At 42.2% G+C, this 26,604-nt stretch overlaps 1 protein-coding gene across 2 annotated transcripts in view; it reads right to left on the bottom strand.

The window, feature by feature from the left end:
* The window catches only part of RSU1 (Ras suppressor protein 1), a 109,311-nt gene that overhangs the window by 63,291 nt on the left and 19,416 nt on the right, over positions 1-26,604 (bottom strand). For both annotated transcript variants that reach the window (XM_075828737.1, XM_075828738.1), the window contains exons 4-7: positions 25,823-25,943; positions 21,221-21,339; positions 17,937-18,019; positions 16,490-16,604 (exon numbers count right to left, since the gene is read on the bottom strand). In XM_075828737.1, coding sequence (XP_075684852.1) covers positions 16,490-16,604; positions 17,937-18,019; positions 21,221-21,339; positions 25,823-25,943 — 438 coding nt within the window. The remainder of the gene's footprint in view (positions 1-16,489; positions 16,605-17,936; positions 18,020-21,220; positions 21,340-25,822; positions 25,944-26,604) is intronic.

Below are 26,604 nucleotides of genomic sequence, written 5' to 3'. Positions count from 1 at the left end.
CCACAATACACATAGTCATGATGAATTTCAATTGGAAAGAGGACCTCAGTCTAAATTCAGATTCGCTCTCAATATAACCCCCTCCCCTCCCCATTTCACCTTACTGGTATCCTAGTGCCAGAGGAATGAAAAATAATGAATCCACCCGCCTCAATCCTTTTATTACAAATCATATATTACAGGTATTGGTTATAGAAAGGTCAAAGGGCTTAATCATTAATGCACTTCCATATTACCGAACACGGGGTCTGGAATTTGTGTCCATGCATGTAGTATAGCAATAGGAGTGCCCCTCCCCCACCTGTTCTTTTTGAGTATTATCATCAGGTAGAATAATTGTGCCTTTTGCAAACTACCGGTACATATTAATTTGTAGGTGGAGATCTCCTTTAACCCCAGTAACCTTCCACAGGAATGAGAAATTAGACAAACATGATAAGTGATGTAGTGCAGGAGTAGTCAGACAAGACGCACCTCGTAAGCCTTCGTCTCCTATGTCGCATCGCAGGAAACGGGGATTTATTTTCTTAATTAAAGGCAGACCGTACAACTGACATATTAATGTAATATTCCGCACCTACCTAAGTAACTCAATTCCAATTTTATTAAAGGTTAAGTAAGGGATCAAAGCGAACACGTGTTTCACAACCTAGAATAAGCCATATGTAAAATCGGGCCGGGCCGCCCGCATACCTAAATGTTGCCTGTTACCCCAGGGCTTTGTATTTTATTACTTTGGAGCTAGGCGTTAAAGCTCAGTGACAAGACTGGTGGAGTAGAGGAATATTAGAAAATAGAGAGAAAAATAAATATATACATATATAAACCACATGGCCAAAAGTATGCGGACACCCTTAGGGATGTTGAAGGGTATCTAAACGTTCAAACTTTTGACATGTCATAGTAACATGTCAGAAGTTTTGATTGGTGCGGGTCTCAGTGTTTGGACAACAGTGCTCGTGTGAGCGATGAGTCGCTTCGTTTCTGTTCGGCTTTTTCCGGAAATCGATGCAGCGGTGTACGGGCTCAACAGAAAGTCAGAGCCCGTACATCGCTACATCGGCTTTCCGGAAAAAGCTGGACAGAAATGAAGCAGCTCAGCGCTCACACGTGCGTTTCTGCAGCTTCGTTCTAGTGATTGATGGGAGTCTAAGGCTATGTTCACACGGAGTATTTTGGGGGAGGAATATCTGCCTCAAAGCTCCAAACGGAATTTTGAGGCAGATATTCCTCCCCCAAAATACTCCGTGTGAATAGCAATGATCGCGCCGTTTTTCGCCCGCGGCCATTGAGCGCCGCGGGCAGAAAACACGCTTTCTCCTGCCTCCCATTGAAGTCAATGGGAGGTCGGAGGCGGAAGCGCCCGAAGATAGGGCATGTCGCTTCTTTTTCCCGCGAGGCAGTTTTACTGCTCGCGGGAAAAAGACGCCGACGCCTCCCATTGAAATCAATGGGAGGCGTTCTCGGGCCGTTTCTGCCGAGTTTTGCGACGCGGTTTCCGCGTCAAAAAACTCGGCAAAAGACCCCGTGTGAACATAGCCTTAGTGCTCGGACCGCCACTAATCAAAACTTCTGACATGTGACTGTGACACATCAGAAGTTTGTTAAACGTTTAGTTACACTTTAACCCTTCCTTTACTACAGGTATATAAAAATTATAAAAGGCCTTTGCATGATGCCATGCCCCAAACACTGCATACCCTTTTTGTCAGGTATTTTTAGGTGGAAAAGATGCCAACCCGTTCTGGTACATAGAGGGAACCCACTCTATGCCGTTCATATGCCTTTAACTACTTCTCTCTGTTTGGGGTATATTTACGCGAGTAGTTTTTACGTCCTTTTGTCGCAGTTTTTGCTGCTGAAAACGCGTCAAAACCTTGTGTGTGAAACAGGCATTCTGGTTTTGAAAAATGTAAGACTACTGGGCTATTCATTTTTGGATTGTGAGATTTTCGGGTTTATTACATGCCAGATTAAAGTAACTTCACTGTAAAAAAAATAAATTGGAAAAACTAGACATACAATACTAAGTTCTGAGAAATAAACAGGAGCACACAAATAACACACACAAAATCAATCACAAATCAACTACGTAAAATATTCAAGATCAAAGGAAAGGTCGTGTGAATCATTACAGAAAGCCTGGCAGGGTTGTGGTGATACATTATTTCCATAAAACAATAAAGAGAGGATAGATTAAAAAGCTAAAGACCAAGTCGAGATGATCAAACGAACCCGGAACGGAGCCATCATTTAACTTCTCTAATCAACAATCAATCACAGATAAAGAGAGGACGTAATCTGGCAAAGGAGCAGTCCGAGGATGTGATGGACTCAAACGTTCACATCTTCTGACTCCTGAGCAATGGTGGAGAGGAGCAAGAAGGTGAGGGGGGACGGGACGGAATACGATGGCTTTATACGATATCATATAGAACTGCATATACAAAGGTCGTAGGGCCGGTGTGGGTCAGGGGGCAATTTATGCCAAAATGAAAATATTACCCATAATATTGAAGTCCTTGAAGGGTCCTCAAGACTTCAAAAATTGTATTCACCCGTTTGTTTGTTATGTCCATCTCTGGGTAAGCTGGGTGGTATCCAACCAATTACTTCTCACAGCTGAGGCTATTTTATCTAGTCCATCCTAATAATTTGTTACAATGTATCAGTGCGGGTTAAATGTATCAGTCTGAAATAAAAGTTGCTTAGCTCAAAGAGAATTGTCTGGACTCAATGGAATTGTAACAGAAAGACTTAAAATGTCTTGTGGACACTTCAAGGACATGCACACCTTTAAAAGGTGTTTTTTTTAAACAAAACAGTGTATCAGTGTGATTGGTGCAACTTTCTAATTACTTTTTTATTAAAAATAATTTTAACTTTTTGAGATTCAGCTGCTTTGTATCCTGTATACAGAGCAGCTGTATCTAGCGCTGAAACCTGTATCTGTCAGGTCAGCGGGACTGATGGGTTCAGCGACAGCGGTTCCTGCGAGTCATCGAACTGTTACCAATCACATCGAAGTTCATAATAGGTAGGAAAATGCTCCTTATTCACACGGCTGTGTTCAGTCCGTGATATACAGCCGTGTGAATAAGGCCTTAGCGTTTGCGCAAACAGGCATACTGTTATGTCCTAATTACGGTCTTTTGACCACAATAATGACATAATGGTATGCCCAGTGTATGGCAGCAGGTGTCGGTTGTAATATACAGCTGACATCCAGCTACAACGGCCGGGATCGCAGTTACCTCAGATCCTGGCTGTGTGAACCCTTAGATCCCAAGGTTAATGGCAACCGCTGCATTCAAGTGGCTACAAAGAGAGAGGGGGCGTCCTCTGTCACCCCATCATTGCCCTGCGACACGATAGCTAGGCATTGATGGGTTTTTAAGGCTAACAAAGACCCACAGGCTTGCCATGGATATATACCTATTATGCTGTGCCAAAAGCCTAAGTCCTAATAGACTGCCTGTCACTTTTACACTGAGAGGCAACAAAACTTTATGATACAGAGAGTTTGCCAAAGCATTATATAAGCGATCTGAAGATTGCCATTTGAGGTCCCCTTGTGGGATTAAAAAATGAGTTAATCAGATTAATAAAGTTTATTAAGAAAATATCAAATAGTGTTCATGACAAAAATAAATGTAATTAGCAGAAGAGTTTAAAAAATTAACAATACACCGAAAGCCGATGTCTCCGTACCTTGTATAGTGGCCGTGCAGCAAGTGAATAGAAGCAGAGCTGCAGTTCTGCAAAACGGCCACTATACAGTGTATAGAGACATCGGCTTCCAAAACCGACCCTGCATAGCTACCAGCGCTCGGAATGAGCCAGGACAGCTGATCAGTGCGGGGTCCGCGTGGCGGACCCCCACCGATCATATACTGATTACCTATCCTGTGGAAAAATCAGTATAAAAAACAGCCCCCAGCCCGAACAACCCCTTTAAGCAATAAATTATATGTACCCCAAAATGGTTGTATTAAAAAATATGACTCGTCCCGCAAAAAAAACAAGCTCTCATATAGTTTCATTGATGGTAAAAACGAAAAAAAATAGTAAAACATTTTAAAAAAAACTATATAAATTTAGTATCCCTGTAATCGTAACGACCAACAGAATGAATTTAACATGTAATTTTTACCGCACGGTGAACACCATAAAAAACGACAGCCAAAATGGATAATCGTGATATTGCTATGTCAATGCAAAAATTAGAACACAGTGATGAAAAAATGTGCTGCATCTTTGAGGTCCATAATAGCTGCATCCTGAAGGGGTTAAAAGGGGTTGTCCAGTTTCGAAAACCTTTTTTGTACAATGACAAGTGTAAAAAGAAAGGCATTTTTCTCTAAACAGGCTATTTTTCCCCTCCCCCTGCACGGATCATTCACTAGAGGCCCTTTTACACCGGCCAATTATCGGGCAAACGAGCGTTCACAGAACACTCATTCCCTATAATTGCCCTGTGTAAACCGGGCAATGATCAGCCGATAAACAAGCAAATGCTCAATCATCGGTTGATCGCATTTTAAATAACGAAACTATGATCGTTGTCGGCAGCACATCTCCCTGTGTAAACAGAGAGATACGCTGCCAACACGATGGAAATGTATGGTGAAAGGAGCGCCGATCAACGAGCTGTCTCGTTTATCGGCACTCGTTTACACGGCCCATGTCTGCTAAATATCAGCTTTGAGAGCCCAGACGTCAGCTCATTGAGGGATCAGGTTACAGCAGCACATAGAAGTCTATGAAAAGGGGAGGTGGGAGCAGGAGTGAGGGAGAGAGAAACAGATGCTGCTGCAACTTCTAGTAAGTGTTATATTTCATCCCAGTCCTGGAATCTCAGCTACACTGCTCATTGTCACGAACTGTGGGTATGTAGACCAACTGGGCCGTAGCGGTATAGCAGCTGGCCAACAGAGGACTAAGTCAATATATAAATAGTCCAAGCACAAGGGTACCTGTAGTGGTTCAGATAGTAGCAACGGCTAGGCACAGATGGGATCTTGACAGCAGACGTGGTGTAACACAGCAGGCGGAACCGGTGGCACAACATGACTCCAACAGGTTTAAGGCACAGGAACAAATAGCACTGGATACAGGTAGCAGGGCACAGGAAACACGATAACACTAAGGGACCATTTGCAAGACTAACATAGGAAAACACAATAACACTCAGACAATGAGCAAAGGGGCAGGGGCTTCTTATAGTCCAGGGTGATCATGGGCTAATTAGGAATAATTCTGATGTGTGCACGCTGGCCCTTTAAGGTCGGGCACGAGCGTGCACCCTACGGGACACAGCGGACCAGAGCGGAAGCGAGCGCTGGCGTCTCCTGGGGAGGAGATGCGGGCCAGCGCTCACAAATCCATGGCTGTGGCCGCCGGGGCGAGTAATCCCGACGGTCTGCGGCCATGGACGCTACCGTCATCATTGCTGTATAATCTCCTCCATGCTGCTGCAGCTTCTGAATATGTGATATATAGAGATAGGAGAGAAGGATTCTCCTATGTGCAGTGTATAGAAGACATGATAGCAGTTAGGCTCCACCCACTAGTTCAGAGAAAACGGAGAATTACAGATAGAGCCTGCAGAGGGAAGATCTGCTATATATTGCCACATACAAGTCATATATTATGAACAGTCCCCTGAAAAGTTAGGTAATCTTTCATTTCTCCGGTGATGGTGCTGTAGGGAAATTGAACACAGTATTACAGTTCCATGTTGTACAGATCTGTAAGACGGCACCCATAGAAATCTATAAACCCATAATGTACCTGCCTTTTACATGGAGACACACAGAGGGTTTTTTCTGACGGACCCATACAGAACCCAAAAGGAAAAAAATAGGAGTATACAATGGAGCATATAGGCATCATACAGAGTGCCTATGACCCTGTAATACTGACCCTTCGGGACTCAATGTGCTGCGGTGAGGACTTTGGATCCAGCTGTCCACAAAGTTAGAGATGGGGGAGGGGTATCTGAATATTTTTGCTCCTATATGAAACAAATCTGACTATTGACTGGTTGTTACACCTTCTTAACACAATTATTTGACAACCATTTTAAAGTGATACATTGTCTATCCTGGAGTGATAGAAAAGGGATATGTTTTCCTGGAGGTTACAATCCATCATTTTACCATCGTTATAATGTCAGAAAAAGTACTCGGGCTTCATCAATAAACACAGTTAATGCAGACGTGATGCGCAGCTTAATGGATTATGAACGATCGCTACTTGGGACGCTCAGTCTACTCGGTTATAGATTGCGATGTATAATAGAGCAGACTAGTACTAGGTCTTTAAATAGTAAAAAAAAACAAAACAGAAAAACACCAACATTTTTTTTTTTCCCACAAAATAATATTACATAATCTGTTCAAACAACCAGCAAACTACTCTGTGACGGCGAATGCATCGTCGACTCATGGTCATGGCAGCCATATTGCCATTCTGACTGCCTCCTCTGTATAGATCATTCTGGATAGAATTCTTTAGCCATTTATATTGAACCGAGCTCTGGGTGATTATAGATTATGGATTCATCCACACGTACTGGATCTGCTGCAGAAAATTTCTGCAGCAAATCGGTAGGAAGCCGCAGGGAAATCCACACCACATAGTTTTTGCTTGCAATCTTGCAGCTGTGGATCGGCTAAAATAAAAAATAATTTGTATCTCACCTTCACAATCTTCTTCCGCTCCCCTGATCCCCCGCCGGTCTCTGTATCCTGTCCTCAAGTGATGTCATTGCTAGAGGACAGGACACAGAAACTGGCGGAGGACCAGGCTAGCATTACCAAGGGAGCCGCAGAAGATTGGGAAGGCGACTATAGTTCTACTTTTAAAGAGGACTTCCCCACAGAAATCAATAGGGAAAACCTGCAACAAAATCTGCAACAACAACATGCTGCGAATTTAAAAATCTGCGCCGCAGGTCAATGTCTGGATGGAAAAATTCTGCAGCCTGTGGATAAGATCTGTTTAAAGAGGCTCTGTCACCAGATTTTGCAACCCCTATCTGCTATTGCAGCAGATAGGCGCTGCAATGTAGATTACAGTAACGTTTTTATTTTTAAAAAACGAGCATTTTTGGCCAAGTTATGACCATTTTTGTAGTTATGCAAATGAGACTTGCAAAAGTCCAAGTGGGCGTGTTTAAAGTAAAAGTCCAACTGGGCGTGTATTATGTGCGTACATCGGGGCGTTTTTAATACTTTTACTAGCTGGGCGCTCTGATGAGAAGTATCATCCACTTCTCTTCAGAACGCCCAGCTTCTGGCAGTGCAGACACAGCCGTGTTCTCGAGAGATCACGCTGTGACGTCACTCACAGGTCCTGCATCGTGTCAGACGAGCGAGGACACATCGGCACCAGAGGCTTCAGTTGATTCTGCAGCAGCATCGGCGTTAGCAGGTAAGTAGCTACATCGACTTACCTGCAAACGCCGATGCTGCTGCAGAATCAACTGTAGCCTCTGGTGCCGGTGTCCTCGCTCGTCTGACACGATGCAGGACCTGTGAGTGACGTCACAGCGTGATCTGGCAGAAGCTGGGCGTTCTGAAGAGAAGTGGATGATACTTCTCATCAGAACGCCCAGCTAGTAAAAGTATTAAAAACGCCCCGATGTACGCACATAATACACGCCCACTTGGACTTTTACTTTAAACACGCCCACTTGGACTTTTGCAAGCCTCATTTGCATAAATACAAAAATGGTCATAACTTGGCCAAAAATGCTCGTTTTTTAAAAATAAAAACGTTACTGTAATCTACATTGCAGCGCCTATCTGCTGCAATAGCAGATAGGGGCTGCAAAAATCTGGTGACAGAGCCTCTTTAAATCTCATCTACTTTGCTGCCACTGTATTCTGTGGCAGATTTTTTTTGTCCATAAATCCGGCCGGAAAATCTGCAGCAATTCCGGCACATGTGAACACAGCCTTAAAACATGCGGTGGGGGCAACTCAAAATAAAGGTATATAGATAGTTTAAAAAAAAATTGGAGATTTCACAAATGCTAAGGGTAAAAGGTTTGACTTCCAAGTACTATATAATATTTTACTACAAACACAAACTATTATATTTGTAGAGGACTGATCAGCTCTCCAGACACCTTTGTTTTAGTAAATACTTGAATTCCCATTACATAAAAATTATACGGAAACTTTTCTTATAACTCTATGTTGTGATGTTGCTCTGTTATTCCTCCTAGAAATATATGAATAAATTGACAATTGGGTGTTACCAGTTGTGGGTGTGTCCCTACACAGTCTGAAATCGTCCAATCAGTGATGACAGTGAGACTGTGTGGGGGACACACCCCTTTGACAAGGAGAATAGTAACACCCAGTTGTCAATTTATTCATATATTTCCAGGAGGAATAACAGAAAAATGAAACTTTGCAGAATACTATTAAAAAAAGATGCCCCAGAATTGTGATTTCATGGGGAATATAAGTATTTACGGAAACAGACACGTCAGGAGGTGGCAGGTTCTAAGTCTAAAATAAAATGAGAGAAAGAGATAGGAGGGCCCACTAAAAACACATTGTGATGAGATTATAGATTATACACACACATATACATTATATATAGATTTTATTTTTTTTATTATTTTTTTTATTTTATTATTTATTTTTTTTATTCAAATAAAATATGAACTAGTAATGCACACAAGAACTTTATTTTGCTTCACCAACTGCATTGTTCGGCAACTATATAAAAAAAAATAATGTAATATATGAAAACCTGTGTCTAAAACCAGATATTTTTAATATGGATGTGCAGGTAGTGGGTCAAACTGCCCCATAGCTGCCCCTGTGCCATGGAGCATGTGGCAAACACTGAATCACATGTTGCATGGCACAGGGGCAGCTGAGGAGAAATTTGGCCCAGTACGTATAGCTCTGTTTTTAAAAAGATCTGGTTAAGCAATTTGTATTTAAAGAACTCGACCCCTTCACGTGGCTAAAAGAAATCACCTAATGGCTACACACAACTCCTCTTTCACGTTCCGCCACAAGCGCAATTATGTGCACGTCTGAGATTCGTTGTCACTTTGAAACGTTTCCTCTCCTCAGGTCATTTTTGGTTTTGCTTCAAAGTGAAATCCTCTCAATCCAACCTCATTAAATAGATTTAGACAAATGTTCGGCGAGGGCTACGGTCATTCTTTTTTTGCTTTACAGTAAAATTAATTCCTACAGACTGGAATAATTTCAGAACTCCTGGGAATGTGACGCCCGGAACACGGCAAATAAATACAGTGACAACACCGACGTGAGGTCCGGTGTGTTCTGTGACTATGTGGATACATGTGCATTGCTGTATGAGAAAACATATGCCCCGGTGCTACCTATACATTAAAATGGCCTCTAGATCGTTACCTTAAAGAAGCACTCCGGTAAAAAAAAAAAATTCTTTTACTATAAAGCCATTCTGCCAAAATATCTAATGATGTGGGTCTTACCTTGATTTCTTGTTTCTTTCTATGTTAACATTGCTGGATTTTATGGCTTCCGCTGGATCACGTGACTCAACGGTAACTTGCTGGCCTCTCTGTTCTAGGAAGGGGTCACCATCTCACAGTGTGAAACGCTCCCTGCCATAGGACACGGATGGGTGACGCGAATGCAAAAAAAGCGGCAAGAGGGAACACTTCCGTCAAAGAAGGTGAAAAAAATTCTACAAAGATGGCTGCCTATCCGGAAACTCAAGAAGAAGCTGGTTCGGTAAATACTGGTGGAATCTGATCATTGATTGCAGTCTTAAAGGGAACCTATCACTCAGTGATTGGCAGCTATTTCAGTACACACACGAATACTGAGAAGGCTGTCAATCGATGGTTGAGACCGCCCACTGGACTCTTTCGCACGCGATGAGCAGGATGTTATTTTAATAAAGTATAGATTATACTGAATCTTTTCCCACAAACCTATATATCGATCTGCTCAGCTCCTCCTGCTCCATAACATGCTGCCAGCAGATTGAACTCCATGTCTGATGTGACAGGTTCCATTTAAGGTTTATTTCCATAATTAATATTTATCACTTATCAACAAGATAGGTAATAAATATCTGATCGGTGGAGGTCCGACCACTGGAACCACCACCGATCACAGGAACGCGCTTACCTTGCCGTTCTTGTTCACCCACTGATCAGATATTTATCACCTATCCTGTGGATAACTCAGAAAAACTGGAACGACCCAATTTTGCTACGTACCCCAGCTCATCAACTTCATCCCAAAAAAATCACATCTTACTACCAACTTTTCCAACAAACCTTAGAGACTATTCCACCTCCCAATCTGGCATTGCCTATTGGATACATGCCACAGCTGTAAAAACAATAACATTTTGTAAAAAAATAAAAAATAAAATATGGAGTGTGGATGCCTGGTGAGGTCAGGTAGCCTCACATACACATTAGATCATCGATGTATCCCTCCCAAAAATGGCCAAATCCACCAGCATCAATCGAATGTGTATACTCAGTTCTAGTCTTTGTAGTTAAAAAAGAAAAAATAGCTGTAGCTGCTGCTCTTAAAACTTTACCCAAAGTCAGTTGGAAATGTTATTAACTTTATAAAGAATTTAATGGGAAAAATATATACAAGGCCCAATAGCAGAAAACCATTCTAAATGGTATTTCAATCGATTTCAGAAGAATAGGGGAAAAAACGGTGGGGAAACAAAGACCGATTAATTTACGGTGCGAAGGATAAATCCTGTCTTGGTTATCTTCCCGGCAGGCAGAGGTCATCGGTTCTCTATCCGTTCTGTCCCATTGCCCTCCCAGGGATACTCTCCCTACAACACTGCTGATACATTTCTACCTGTATTGCCGCAGATGGGAACTTTTCAGGCTTTTACAATTCCAAAGGCAAGAAAAGCGAGCAAAACCTCATTAAGTTGAAATCTGTGCTCTCATGTGTCATTCACCTCAGAAATATTTGAGGAAATAAACAACTTGTACTAAATAGTCATTTTTAACCCATCTGTCATTTTTTCCCCTGCATCCAATTGTCCAAGTAGCTCCATCGAGAGATGCATCAATGTGCACATCACTTCCTTGGGAAATTCATTGTCCCGGAAAACTGCAAATTTGGAGACGGACAATAAGCAAAATAAAAAATAATGGAATCTGGATGTGACTCTGTGGATCGAGAGAGTGTCATAGCCTATAACACAGGTATTCGCTTTTCCACGTGAATTTATTGCAGACAGGACGGATTATTAATGCCGTCACAACTTACGTGCTGCAAAGATATAAGTGGCGGCGTCCTGATGCTATGTATTCTACACAGAGTCCATGATACAACTGCTGCCGATGCTGAATGAGCACCATTGATCACGCTAATTGTACCTGCCGCTTACTTAGATTTCATGCTCCCCGTCTTGACTCTTCTTCGGATAGCACTCTAATTGTTAGACAGTAAGAATGCAAAATGAGACAGTTTTAGTGATTCTCACATGATTTATACACCTGCCTGGGACATGCTCCTATGCCAGTAATTGTGATTTTTTTTATGCCGTCACTTTACCAGAGATTACCTATCACAGGCTTGAGATGGTCATAGACGATCTGGCCCCCTTCCCTCTCATTCAACCATCGTGCCTATAATTTCTAATATCCAAACATAAAGGGATATGCACATGCAAATATTGTTCATGTTTACGGAGTGAACATTATTATAGTGATATTGATCAGTCCAATACTTAACTTCGTACAAACTTTTTATTGGTCGGACCAATCGTTTTTGAACCACAGATCGAACAATTACGGTTAATAATCATTAATGTCCAGATTGTTAATGGTTATCTATAAATATCTATGGCTAGCTTTATACAAAATACGTTCCATGGGCATAAAGTATACTTTAATGTGTACCTAACGTTTCAGAACAAGCTGTCATAAGCGTGTACATAAGGAATAATACTATTTCTGGCCATTATATGACTTGTATTCTGCATTATGTAGCAGTTTTCCCTTCTGCAGGCTCTCCCATTCTTAGTTGTATCTGAGCTAGTGGGCAGAGCCTAACGGTTATTATGTCTTCTTTACACTGCACGCATAGAAGAGGAGAATCCTCCTCTCAGATCTCGATCACATACATATAAGAAGCTGCAGCAGCATGGAGGAGATTATGCAGCAGTTATGAGCAGTGTAGCTCAGAATCCAGCACTGGGGGGTATAGAAATCTTATCAGCACATCTGTCTGTGTTTTTCTCACTCTGCTCCTGCTTCCTCCTCCTGCTCACCCCTCCCCTATCCATAGACTTGTATGCAGAGTCTTTGTATGACTCACACTCTCTGTCTCTTCTCCCTTCTCCTGCTCCCCAGATTTCTATAGGCAGCGTCTGTGTCTCTCTTTCTTCTCCTTCTTCCTCGTCCTGTTCCCCCTCTCCTCTCCCTGGACTTCTATAAACAGGCAGTGAAAAGACACACCCAAACTTTCTGCAGTAGTCAATTCTGCTCTGTAATTAGGGACAGCCAATGCTTGACAACAGGAGGTGAACAGCGGATTATAGGAAGGGAGACATCTAGTGGCAGAAACTTCACACAGAATTTGCATTGATAAGACAAATAAATGTTAACAGTAAGTAAATTACAAAGCTGATACAGATCAGGTATGCTATTAGATTAGCATAGGTTGTTTCAAAAGTTAGTGTCCATTTAAGGTCCCTATATAGTCTGTGTGATGCCCAGATAGGGTTAAAATAGTGGGCACTATGACCAGATTTTGAGTGATGTACACAAAATATTTTAAAAAGTTACGCGCCAAGAGAAAATTTGTAGGCGCACTGGCTACCGGTGTCCTGGAATTTGTCCTGGGGGGATGGCATGATAACAAAGGCCGTAGAATTTATATATAATGCTTGAGAAAGGTCCTATTGTAGGACTGAAACGTTGTATTACCCTATGTTGATTGAATAAATCACAGTTTTTTCTACTACTTATCGGAGTGCTGCATGATCTTACACTACTATATTCTACAGTCCACGGATCGGGACTATTTGCTTGGCACCCAGTTACTTTTAATGCTGTGAGTGCTGCTGTTCTCCGTTTGGCCTAATATATATAAAAATAAAACACTTGAGTTCAGATTTGAAGAAATAGCGACAAAATCAGAACTCAACTGAAACACGTTACAGTATCAACATCTTAGACTCATGAATAAATTATTACAGCAGAAAGCTCAGTTTGATCCTATGTAGTTAAAAGGAACGCATCATCAGAAAATGACATTTTTGGGGTGAATTTCTTTTGATTTTCTTGAAATATTCCAGTTTTCACACTGGCCACTAGAGTGCACACTATAGGCCGACACCATTTCCAGTTTTCTGCAGCTCACTTAAGGTGGGTTCACACCGGCAGATTTATGCCCATAACGAGCGCAGATCCACGATATAACAAGTTGATCGTCGCTCGTTACCAGGCCCTTATACATGGGCCGATGCTTTCTGTATGATAGTTCAGTCCCCATCAGTTAACATTATTGTCGGCATCATATCACATCTTTTACACAGTTATGTTCAAACGGGATCAGCCGACGACGAGAGTTTGCTCATTTTTCAGCTCATCGCTGCCCTGTATACACGGGCTAGAAATTGGAAACGAGCGTTCGGAAGAATGTTCGTTCAGCAGATCATTGGGCTGTGTCATTGGGCTTTTATACAGGGACAGGGTCAGCCGAGGGTGGGAGGTTTAATGGCAGGAGGCCTAGATGAGGCAGGGTAGTAACACTATACACATATAAAGCTCTGTATGCAGCTCTCCTGCCACCCCCTGGTCTCTAGGGGAGGGGTTGTACTCCATCACTTCCTGGAAACTGTAATCTATTTACATTCTTTGCAGCTGCCATAAAGCATACGTACATTGCTGCAATGTCTATACAGACAAGACAGGAAATAGGAGTGTTGTCTCCAATATGGCCGGCCCACAGAACTTTTTGAAAATAAAAAATAGGATACAATATATAAAGGACAAACACATTATTTCTCTTTTACGGACTAAAATCTAATTAACGAAACTAAAATTAAATACAGGAGGCATTCCCTTTAAGATCTATATCCTGGTCCTATAGTAAAAGCATGACATTGTTAGATCTGCAAATCATCATGACAAGCGGTCCATCAGGATATCACAGTATTCGGACTGGCTGAAATCTAAGACACGGCGTTCCTATGTGACGATGACTTCCATCACCTGTATATACTATTATCCCTTTATAATAAGGTGACAAAATATCCACTCTCATAGCAGCGATTTAACACTTCTCCCATCTCACATCATATGCTTTATATATACACAATATTGCCATTGATCATTACCTGAATTCATTAACATAGTCGGAGCTTATTAACTTAGATGATCAATACCGTCTCTCAGTTTTCATCAGTATTCTGCACAAATACAATACTTCTCACAATAAACGCCAATTATCCTTACATGTGACATCAATTAAACTGGTATTAAGTCCCGCAAAGGTTATAGACCAGGATGACCGGCGCCAGACGCCTCTACCATCAGCTATTATTTGTAGGATTTCACTTTAACGTTTTTTATATGCCTTGTATGTCCTCATATCAATTCCTTAAAGTGTAGCTAAACGTTTCACAAACTTCTGACATGTCATAGTGACATGTCAGAAGTTTGGATTGCTGGGGGTCAGCACTGAGACCCCCACCAATCGCTAGAATGAAGCAGCTGAAGAGTTCGTGTGAGCACTCAGCCGCTTAGTTTCTGTTTGGCTTTTTCCGGAAATAAATGGATCGGTGTACAGACTCAATAGAAAGTCTATGAGCCCGCACTCCGATACATCGGCTTTCCGGAAAAAGCCGGACACTAAGTGGCTGAGCGCTCACACGAACACTTCAGCTGCTTCATTCTAGCGATTGGTGGGGTTCTCAGTGCTCGGACCCCCAGCAATCAAAACCTCTGACATGTCTCTATGGCATGTCAGACGTTTGTCAAACGTTTAACTACACTTTAAATACCCATTTTACGTCATTATAAAATTAGCATCATGAGTACCAATGATATGCCGAAAAATGAATGGTCTGTGTAAAAAGCAATAAATGTTTTTCCAGAAAAATTCCAAGAGGGTTGACCCAGTAAGCCAAAATTAATTAGAAATTTGGCATACAAAAAATAAAAAAAGTCAATTTTTTTTTTAAGTGGACTTTATCATTGATAGGCTAGGCTTAGGATTGGCTTTCAACTTTTCATCACTCAGTCTCACCTCTGTCAGCACTGATTGGACAGTGTCAGACTGTGTAGGGACACACCCACAACTGTTAACACCCAGATGTCTATTTATGAATAAATTAGCAGGAGGAACAACAGGGGAACGGTACAACATGTAGTTATAAGAAAAGATTCTCCAGAATCGTTATTTTATGGGGAATCAAGTGATTACTAAACTGTACGTCACCAGAACGGACCGGTCCACTTTAAACGATTGCCATGACTAAAATATTATGGCTGGAGCTTTTGCTATAATTTACAGCACAGAATATTAGTTTTCGAATGAACACAGCTCTAGCTTCAGAGCGCAGCTTTCGTTTGAAGTTGTGGAGCAGGATGAAAAGTTTTACTTCCTGGATCCTTTGTCTGTGTAGGGGAGAGGGGGTGGGAGCTGCAAGTGAGAGCAGGAAGACAGATCATAGCGTGTAAGGGCCCATTCACACAAACGTGAATAACGGCCGTGTGCTGTGCATGGAAATCACGCGCAGAACTCGGACCCATTGCTTTCAATGGGGCCCTTCACACAAGCGTGAGTTTTCACGCAGCGAGAATCCGTTGCGTGAAACTCACCTTACGTGTCCTACATTGGTGCGTGTCCACGCACGTACGCGCCCATTGAAGTCAAAGGGTGTGTGAAAACCACGCACAGCACACGGATGCACATTCATGTGCGGTGTGCGATTTGAACATCAATTCGATTGAAAAAAAAAAGTGCTTTGCGAGTGCGTGAATAACGGATGTCACTCGCAAAGCACACTGATGCATAACGCTAAACACACGGACCAGATTCACACGCGTTTACCTGATACGCTCGTGTGAATGTAGCCTGTCATCTGTCAAAATCGCATAAAAAAGAACCTTGTATGCAAAAAAAGTGGCAAAAAAAAAACCAGTGGTTTTTCAAAACCGCACTATTTTGCTGAGGTTTCGATTAACAGTTTTTTTTGCCGTGATTTTTTTTAAAATCACAGCAAATAAAGGGCCACAAACCGGCCCGTGTAAATACACCCTCACACGGCATAAACAATTATTTCAATGTACTCACAAGGTGCTCCACAGCGAGAGCTGCTTTTGCTTTCTGCTCTGGAGTACAGAGGATGCCCCTTTTATTACCGCATCCAGCAGACAGGCCCTTTAATAATTGTAAATGTACCTAGAAAATGAATCCACTTAAATATCTATCTTACAGTTTTTTGTGGTCATGGCACTTACCAAGTTCAGGGGGCAAAACAGTCAGTCTGTTCCCTTGTATGTGAAGCTCCTTCAGCTGCAACAATTCCCCGATCTCTTTCGGTAAGGAAATCAAATCATTATCCCGCATGCTGATCTTTATACGAAGAGAAAAAAAAATATTAAAACATAAAATCACAAAAACAATCAGGGTTAAGAAGGTCCCAGCTTCTTTTATTTTTGCCCCGCAACTTTGTGTACTAACGCCCTTCTGTTTATCTCGGATTGTTGAACCAGTCCTCTTAAAGCTGGTAAAATGTTTTATCTCGGCCCCCGTTTGGAAATACACCCAGTAAAATGTAAGGCACGTAATTCCTCCTACCAGGCACTTTCTTTCAGAGTTATCTTCCCCGTTGCCGCCGCCATTATGTCATCAGACCGCACGGACTGCCCGACTCCTACAGCGTGAATGTGAGTCTCTTAGGAATGCATAGTGAAAGGGACTTCCAGTCCACACAGCAGACGCTGCAGGTATCGGGCAGTCACGTGGCATAACAGCAGCCGTGATTGGAGAAGACAGTTTGGCAACAAAGCGCCCGGTAAGAGGAATACCTGCCCTAACTTTTACTAGAGTGTTCCTCCTTATTTTGAATACCTTATAGCAAAAAATGTCCTTATCGATCATACCATGTATGGCCATTAAATGGAAATAACTTCCTGCAGCCACCACTAGGGGGAATTTAGGAGTTTACTGAATACGGTGTTAGGCCCCATGCACACAGCCGTAGTTTTAATCCGCAATTACAGATCCGTAATTGCAGATAAAATACTGACACATTAATTTCTATCGGCCACGAACATCTTCCCGTATAATTACGGGTGTGTGTCCGGGCTGTGGAAATGAAAAAGCAAAAAATAGGACATGTCCTATTTTTCCCATTTATGTACCATGCTCCTATACTTATTACTGTGAGCACGGTCCGCAAACACTCCGCGGCTTGTCCGTGTAGTATTTAATGACCGTAAATAGTGCACGGTCGTGTGCATTAGGCCTTAGAATTGAGATGAATGTATAAACAGTATGCAGTAAACTCCTAAGCTCCCTCTAGTGGTGACTGCAGGAAGCCAGCATGTTTTCTTTCATCTACTGTACGTCTAGCAGGGGATTTGGACCTTTGTATCAGAAAAACAAAGCTTAATCCGATATAAAGACACATTAAGAAACTAATCAGCCCAGAGTTTGAAATGATCTACAAAATGGTATTTAAGGGCAAACATTCGCTTTGATAAAAAAACTAAAGAAAATCGTAGTATAATAAAATCATACATTCCGCTCAGCGTTCCCCATGTACTGGCAGATCGGACAATAGAACTCGGTGTGGCAGTTTATTCCTGAAGAATTAAACTACGCTACTTCTCAAATTGGCTCCAGTTTACTGAGGGCTGTGAAAGAGAATTGATTTTCCGGGAATTTAGATAAATTACTTACTATCTGCAACTTTGTGAGCTTCCCAATATCGGACGGCAGGACTTCAAAATCGTTGTCACTTAGATAGAGAGCACGCAGGGTGGCTGCAAATTAAACAGCAATATATAAACAGAGTGGCGTGGAGCCGGCGAGCGGCAGCCCTGATCAATAACACGAGTCAGCTCTGATTAATAACCCCAACTTGGTGAAAAGCCTCTGACATACCCAGGGCTCACAGTAATAACAAGCAGGTCAAACGCAGATTTAGAGACTTATGGTACGCCTCGCATGTACCGGAAAACATCTATATCTTGGGGACGGACACAATTAACAGTTTGTTCCGTAGTAAAATGAAGCCGGTTTTGTCGCGCACTCGTATCGCTTTGTGCCTTTATAGACCAATGCTGCTAGTTTATAGACTTGTTTGCATTTTATGGCAGAAGGAGCTCTTTAAAAAGCAAGAGAAGGCTATAAAATACACATGAGAGCCATTGTCAGGATAGGGGGAGGGGAGGGCGACGCACCCACGTGGGTTTATGCCATTAAAATACTCCCCGTATGATCTTGTAAATAGGACATTTTTATTTCACACTGGTTTTCCAGTGTTATGTTGTATAAGATTTAAATACAAAGTAAAATATAGCTTTTTTTTTTTTCTCAAGAAACAGCGCCACTCTAGTCTACAGGTTGTGTTTGGTATTGTAGGTTAGCCGCAGTCACTTGAAAGGAGCTGAGCTGTACCAGACACAGCCAATGGGCTAGAGGGACACTGCTTCTGCCCTTTTTTTCTAGTCTCTTAAAACCCCATTAATTGTATAAAAAATTTGCAACTTTCAAATTCCTGACTATTTTTAATATCACGGTTTACGGTCAATGAATGGAACATTCTAATTTACATCCAGAGGCTCAAAGCCTGTACAGATCTAATACTTCGCTCACTACCATCCAATCCGACATTAGCTCATACATCAGTTACATAAATCTTCCTCCTGTCCTGTCAGCATGTATCATCGCAGGTAAAATGCATCAGTCTGGAGTTCAGTCTGTCTAGTTCACTGGGAATGGTCTAGATTGGATAAGACTGTAGCAAACAATCAGCTGTAAAGAGTTTTAGGTCTATATGGATTTTTAGCCTCCTGATATAAAGAATGTTTCCATTCACAGACAGCAAGCATTTGGAAAATGGTTATAAATTTAAAGTATATCAGAAAGTTGCATACATAATTCCTGACTGAAGAATAAGGGTATCTTTTATGTGAATTCGGATTTCATATAGAAGTGACAGCTTATGTCCTGACATCAGGGTCTAGCCAAATATTTATAGAGGGTTTCTCATCAAGACTAATAGAGGAAACGGACATCATGAAGGTGCGTCCTCTGCTTGCTCTGGCAAACCAGGCCCGTCCACGCATTACTTGGATAGCGATTAATTTGAATGGTCAAAATTTAATATTTAATTTTTTCCTGCAGTGGGCTCTGTTCACACCACCATCGTTGATCGCTGGGGGTTCTGAAGTCAGACACGCAATTATAAGCCGATTATAGTGCCAGCCACTTCCTGTTGCCACTGTTGGAAGTGGAAGAGGACCCCGGCGACCAGTGGCACGAGAAGTTTTTTTTCGTTTACCACACAATTTTGAGCAAATTTAGGGGGTCAAAAAAAAAACAAAAAACTTAAATTCGGTGGGAAACCTATTTTAGTCTTTGAGTAGGGCAAGCAAACTGTTGTTCCCTTCTTCATCAAGTATTGGATATTTGTTTTGGCGATTCCATACTTTAGTACCGTCCCCGTCCCGTCCCGTCCCCCATGGTCACTAATGACGCCGGTCCCAGCAATTGATGAATCACTACAACCACTTTGATGCACCCCCTGGTTCTAAAAGGGGTTCACCACTTTGGACAATCGCTACTTATTAAAAAGGGTCCCTTGACAATGGCCAGATCACAAAGTGTCCCCCTGCTGGGAACCCCAGGGATTATCTGTAATCTGTGGGAAAACCTGGCAGTAAGTATTTATTTTCCCTGCAGCGCCACCACAGGGAAAATTGAGCATTACACCCCATCTATATCAATGTGTTGTCTGTATAATATAGGACAGGACAGGTCCTCCGGGGCGAGAGACGCTCTTTGTAACCGCTCTCCACTCTGGCCATGAGATGAGGATTCTGAGCAGAGGAGACCCCGCTATTACCTCAGAATTTATTAATAGGTTATATGAAAATGGGTTTTTAAAATGGACAACCATTTTAAGGAACTATGAGGATGCAATGCAATTTCTACTAAGAAAAAATAAACACAAATTAGTTGGAAAAGGCTTCAGCCAATCAACATTCATTGGTCATAAACAATGGCGAGAGGCAGTAACATCTTAGAATCAGGTCTCCCAGCCGACGTCCAGAGGCAGAATTAGCGGGGCAGAAGCATTAAGCCACATGGGGTGAATACGCTGCATAAATCACGCAGTGTTTCCACCATGCGCGCCGCAGGGAATTCCAGGCGAAAAACGGCACCAAACTGTTGTGCAGTTTTTCGCCCGGACTGTCCGCTTCGAAAAACCGCAGCACTTAGCGGCCTGCTAGCAGGCCGGCCACCTGGGATGTTTCATCCCAGGAGACCGCTGCAGCCTGTGATTGACTGCAGCGGCGGTCACATAGGATGAAGCGTCATCCCAGGAGGTCGACCCTCTGACGTCATCCAGACCGGCCTCCTGGGATGATGTTTCATCCCAGGAGACCGCTGCAGCCTGTGATTGACTGCAGCGGCGGTCACATGGGATGAAGCGTCATCCCAGGAGGTCGACCCTCTGACGTCATCCAGGCCGGCCTCCTGGGATGATGTTTCATCCCATGTGACCGCCGCTACAGCCTGTAATTGGCTGCAGTGGTCAAATGGGATGAAACGTCATACCAGGAGGAAGAAACAGACTCCTGGGTAAGTATAAGATGTTTTTTTTATTCTGAGTTGCATTTTTTGCGGCAACTTCGCAGCGATTCCGCCGCAAAAAACCGCAACATCTGCTATTTGTTGCAAGATTTATCTCCCCATTGAATGCAATTGGGAAAACCTTCAGCAAATAAGAAGCGTTTACGCAAATACAATTGACATGCTGCTGATTAATAAACGCTTTTCCCGCTCAGTATTTACGCAGCGTGTGGATGAGATTTGTTTGATCTCATCCACTTTTCTGCTACTGTATTTGCAGCGGATTTACCGCGACAAATTCCGTTGCGGAATATCCGCAGGATTTACCGCAACAAGTGAACTGACCCTTATGGCTTTTTAAAGAATTCACAAAATGTTCTTACTTAGATAAAAGAAGTTGCCAGGTAAGGAAGTATCATTAAGGTTGTTGTAAGTTAAATCAAGGACTTCTAAGGCCGGCAAGGAACCAAATCCTCTTGGTAAGGAGTTTAACCTGTTCATGCTGGAAGACAAAAAAATGAAAGGTTTTATTTTATGTGATTTCTCTTTCATGTATAAACATTCGTGTCAGTTGTGTGGAATACAAGGTGCAATCTTAGCAAAATAATAATTTTTTCTCTATTGGGCTTCAAAGTTACATCTAGGCCTATTATCTGGCAGCAGCAGCCAATAAGTTGACTACCCACTGAAGCAAAGGTGGCGAGCAATGTTGGCATAGTGGTGGGAGAACCTGACGGTTGTTCTGTCGGGTTGTCCTAGCAATGCAACCGAGCGCATCTCACAGACAGCATAAATTGCGTCACCTATACTTTTATGATAGAAGATCTAAAAGGAAAAAAAATGTATGATAAGCCCTATAGCAGGTGTCTTCAACTGATGGACCACGGTCCGAACCCAGGCGCCAGTTATCCTGACAAGTGGCGTAGACGGGCAGATCTCAGGAGACTGCCACATTTATTTGTATCTGCGTCCTCAGGACGTAGATACAATTGAATACTATGGCAGAGCAGGGAGCTATCAGCTCCCTGTACTACCCTTCACTAGGCTACAGGTCATGAGCAAAAGATCTGCATGAGGATTAGCCCCATTGTCCTTTAACGGGACTAATCCTTGGCTTTTACGCGTGGAATCCGCAGAAATAAGTGGAATTTTACTTATTTCTAAGTGGAAATTTTCTGTAGCATGTGAATGGGGTTGCGGTATCACCATTCACATGCACAGGATGCGGATTGTTATCAAACGTAATGCACATTTTTGGCGGACTCTGCGCTGCAATCTGTGTCATGTGATCTTAAAGGGCCCTTTGTTAAAAATTGTATCCAATAGGTCTCCTGTACAGACTTGTGAGACGCAACGATCTGACTATGAGCACACAGGCATGAGATGTTGCTAACTGTCAGCATTGTGCCCTGTCATATATACATTAAAATTCCTTTAATCTGACATCCAATAATGCAGAAAGGCTGAAAATCTTGCACCTCCAAGCAAGGTAGCACAATAAGGGTAAATTCACACGTAGCGTAAATACTGCAGATTTTCCGCAACTGATCAAGTCTGTGCTTCTTCGTCCAGGCCGGCTTCCTAGGATGACGTTTCATCCAATGTGACCGCTGGAGCCAATCACAAGCTGCAGCAGTCAAAAGAGAGGAAACGCCATCCCAGGAAAGCAGGCAGCAGGACGACAGAGGGACGCGTCACCATTGATACGTAAGTATGAAACTTATGTGCGGATTTTTATGTGCAGTTTTCAGCAACGGACATTTCGAACGGAAAACTGCACCACAATTTGGTGCTGTTATTCGGCCGGAGTTCCATGCGGCGCCTAGGGCAGATACACTGTGTGCTTTTACGCAGCATATCTGCCCTGTGTGAACATAGCCTTAGCGTTTTCTACGATCATCCTATAAAATCGAGAATATCAGGACCACAGACTATACTGCAGGGTCAGGTTCTTTCTATACTTGTGAAGATTGGGCCACAACTCTGCACAGTTGATGGTATTTATCCAAGTCATTAAATCCGGCCCCAACTTGAGAAGCCTCTTCTGTGCCTCCTAATTGAATGGCGTCTACAATCATTAGCCTAAGACGGCTGACAAATGGAGTGCTCCCCGGAGTCCCTCTCTTGAAGTCCACTGTTTATGTGGAGACTTTGGAAGACAACTCCAAAAGCAATCATTCTCTTGTCTACTGGAAACACTTTGCTAGGAGTACGAGATCAAATAGTGACAAAGCAAATCTTCGCTAATACGAGGCTCAAGAAATACGTCAGAAAAATTATGCAGCAAAGAAGGATTTAATCTCCAGAAACAACATAGAAAATATAAAATTACAACAGAATAAAAAGATAGGGACCGTAATTTAGAGAGGACCTGATGGGTCTCCTGTGCTACCCTGAGAACACCATTGGATAGAGAAGATGCGGAGACTGGGAATATTGTTTTTATTATTTGATTCAGTATTTCTCTGTAAAAAGCAGTTTAAATGGATTGTCCCAACATTATATAAAATATTCATTGTGTAGATCATAAAAACAAAAATTGTTTGCCATTTACATACCATTAAAAAAAAAATAATCCAGTAAAGTTATAACATTTATTGACATAGTATGGCGCCATCTGGTGTTCATACTGTATTGCAATGTACACGTCTACCCAATGAGCCGACACATGCTTAGTCACTCTCACCACAGCCAGGTCTCTGCAGAGTGATCCTCTGTTCAGAGCGGCCAATAGAAATAGCTTTCTGCCTTGCTGGTCAGGAAAGGAGCAGAGCCTCTGGCAGCCGCCAGAAGGAAATGCAGACTGATTCTGTTTAGAGACCCTCCCCCAGCAGCACAGATTAGCAGCTGCACCAGGAGGGATAAAAAGAAGTAAAAATTATGAAAAGGCTTTTTTTTTTTTTTTTTTTGCTAGAAACACTGAAAATTACTTTAAACAGCTGTTAACAGCATTTTAGGACTTTCTATGAAAATGATTAATGGGATAATACGGAATTGCATAATAGAAAACGATATATCCCCCATCTCAGCGTCTCCTCCTCTATCCAATGCTGCTCAAATAGGGCATCAGGGGAGACCTAACAGAACCGCGAGGACCTCTCAGCTCTCCTGACATGTATGTCTTCGTATATATATTTGCACTCCCCATAAAATAACAGTAATGGAGCATCTTTCTTAGAACGCTGCATTATGTCTTTCCTCTGTTATTCCTCCTGGAAATGTAGGAATAAATTTAAATGGCAAAATGTCAATAGGGCATGTCCCTATACAGTCTGACGCTGTCCAATGAGTGCTGACTGTGTCAGACTGTGTAAGAACAAGTCTCTGTCCCCACATTATAAGTGCCCTATCTCTTACATAAGGAGATCGGCGCTATAATGTAGGTGACAGCAGTGCTTTTTATTTAGAAAAACTATCTATTTTTACCACCTTAGGAGCGATTTTAGCTTTATGCTAATTAGTTTCTTAATGCCCAAGTGGGCGTGTTTTTACTTTAGACAAAGTGGGCGTTGTACAGAGGAGTGTATGACGCAGACCAATCAGCGTCATACTCTTCTCTCCATTCATTTACTCCGCGTATAGTGACACTACGTTATTCACTATGTGCTGCCTTATACTGACATATTAACGTTACTGAAGTGTTTAGACAGTGAATAGACATCACCTCCAGCCAGGACGGGATGTCTATTTACAATCCCTGCACTTCGTTAACGTTTGTTTGGTACTTACAGCAGAGCAAGCATAATCTCGCGAGATCACGCTGTAAATGATAGGTTACAGCGAGATTACGCTTGCTCTGCTGTAAGTACCAAACAAACGTTAGCGAAGTGTCGGGATTGTGAATAGACATCCCGTCCTGGCTGGAAGGAATGTATATTCACTGTCTAAACACTTCAGTAACGTTAATATGTCAGTATAAGACAGCACAGCGTGAACAACTCAGTGTCCCTATGCACTGACTAAATGAATGTAGGAGTGCATGACGCTGATTGGTCACTGATTGGTCAGCGTCATACGCTCCTCTGTACAACGCCCAATTGGTCTAAAGTAAAAACACTCCCACTTGGGCATTAAGTAACTAATTAGCATAAATCTAAAATCGCTCCTAAGGTGGTAAAAATAGATAATTTTTCTAAATAAAAAGCACTGCTGTTCCCTACATTATAGCGCCGATCTCCTTATGTAAGAGATAAGGCACTTATAATGTGGGAACAGAGACTCTTTAAATACTATTTCCACCTGAATTATAAAAAAAAAAAAAAAAAAAAAAAAATCTGCTATAAATATCAGTCCTTATCTATTCGGTTATAAAATGAGATGCTGCTGGTGATCATCCGTTATTAGTGGACATTGCAGGAAAAATGTAGTATTACATGGCGACCATTAAAATGGTGACCCTGTAAGATACATTAGCTGCTCTTTGCTGTGGCTCTGCAGTCTGGCTAATAGAGGGGGGTTTCAGGTATGGGACCCTGTCTATGATGTCCAAATGCCATATGGAAAAGTGTGTTCTCTGATAGGACAACTTCTTTGAGTCGGTTTCTTCTGTCAAGTTTTATTCTGCAGTGTTTTTTAGTTTTATCTGTATCTGGGAAAGCTGGGTAACCACCAAGATGGCCACTATCCGGCATTCCTAAAATTGTGATGAGTAAATCCGCCTAATTGTGTAACAATATTGGAATGAGTTACGAAATTGGAGTCTGGGAAAGCGGATTGACAACTCACCCAGTAGCAGATATAATGTGACGAAGAGGACAGCTCAGGATCTCGTACTTACAGGCGATGTTAACATTGGTATCAGCAGAGAACAATAATGTAATGTGGAGGGGCAGCTTGATAGTACAGATTAGGCCATTACTCGGTTACAAACAGGATAAAAAATTATAAAATTAAAGTAAAAAAAAAATAAAAAAAATGTATTCATGAGGCAAAGAAACAGTGTAAAAATACCATCAATTATATTCAATGAGGCCAGAAAATCATACCCAAGATTGAGATGTTTGAGCTTCTGAAGGCTGCTGATCTGTGTCGGGAGCTCCTCAATCTGGTTGTTGAAAAAGTTGAGCACCTCCAAGTTTTTCAGATCTGCAATGTTGGCCGGAACATCTACAGAAATAAAATTAAAACAAAAAGCCCTATAAGTCAAGACAGGGGAAACACTTTTTTTAGACATAAATATAAAAGGAATGTGCAAAGCCTGTTATATAGACTGGTTCGCTTTAAGGGATCGTTACACTGGAAGGGCTCATTTGAATGGGTGCCATGTAATACTACATTTATTCTGCAGCAAAATATGCCGACGCCAGTAGCCGCCAGACCCCCACGATCAGCGCACTGCTAGGAAGGAACAAATATGCCATGTGTGAACACAGCCGGAGGCTACATTAATATTTGCATTAGGACTTCAGTAAATAACAAGCCAATGGATCCAGTCAAATGTGACATAATCTCTCCAACGCAGATGTGAACAGAGACTTAGGGCTCATTCAGACGAGCGGGATTCTCGTCCCTGTGCTGTGCGTTGAAACAACGCACAGCACACGGACCCATTGATCTCAATGGGGCCATTCAGACATGCGTGAGTTTTCACGCAGCGAGTGTCCGTTATGTGAAACTCACTGCGTGTCCTATATTAGTGTGTTTTCACGCACCTAGCCGCCCATTGCAGTTAGGATATGTTCACACGCAGTGTTTTCAGGCGTAATTCAGCAGTTTTACGCCTCGAATTACGCCTGAAAAAAATGGCTCCATTACGCCTACAAACATC

This window comes from Rhinoderma darwinii, chromosome 5 (assembly GCF_050947455.1).
Source record: "Rhinoderma darwinii isolate aRhiDar2 chromosome 5, aRhiDar2.hap1, whole genome shotgun sequence".
NCBI classification, from domain to species: Eukaryota; Metazoa; Chordata; class Amphibia; order Anura; family Rhinodermatidae; genus Rhinoderma; species Rhinoderma darwinii.
The sequence above is the reverse complement of the archived record's forward strand: the minus strand, read 5'-3'. Positions and strand labels throughout refer to the sequence as shown.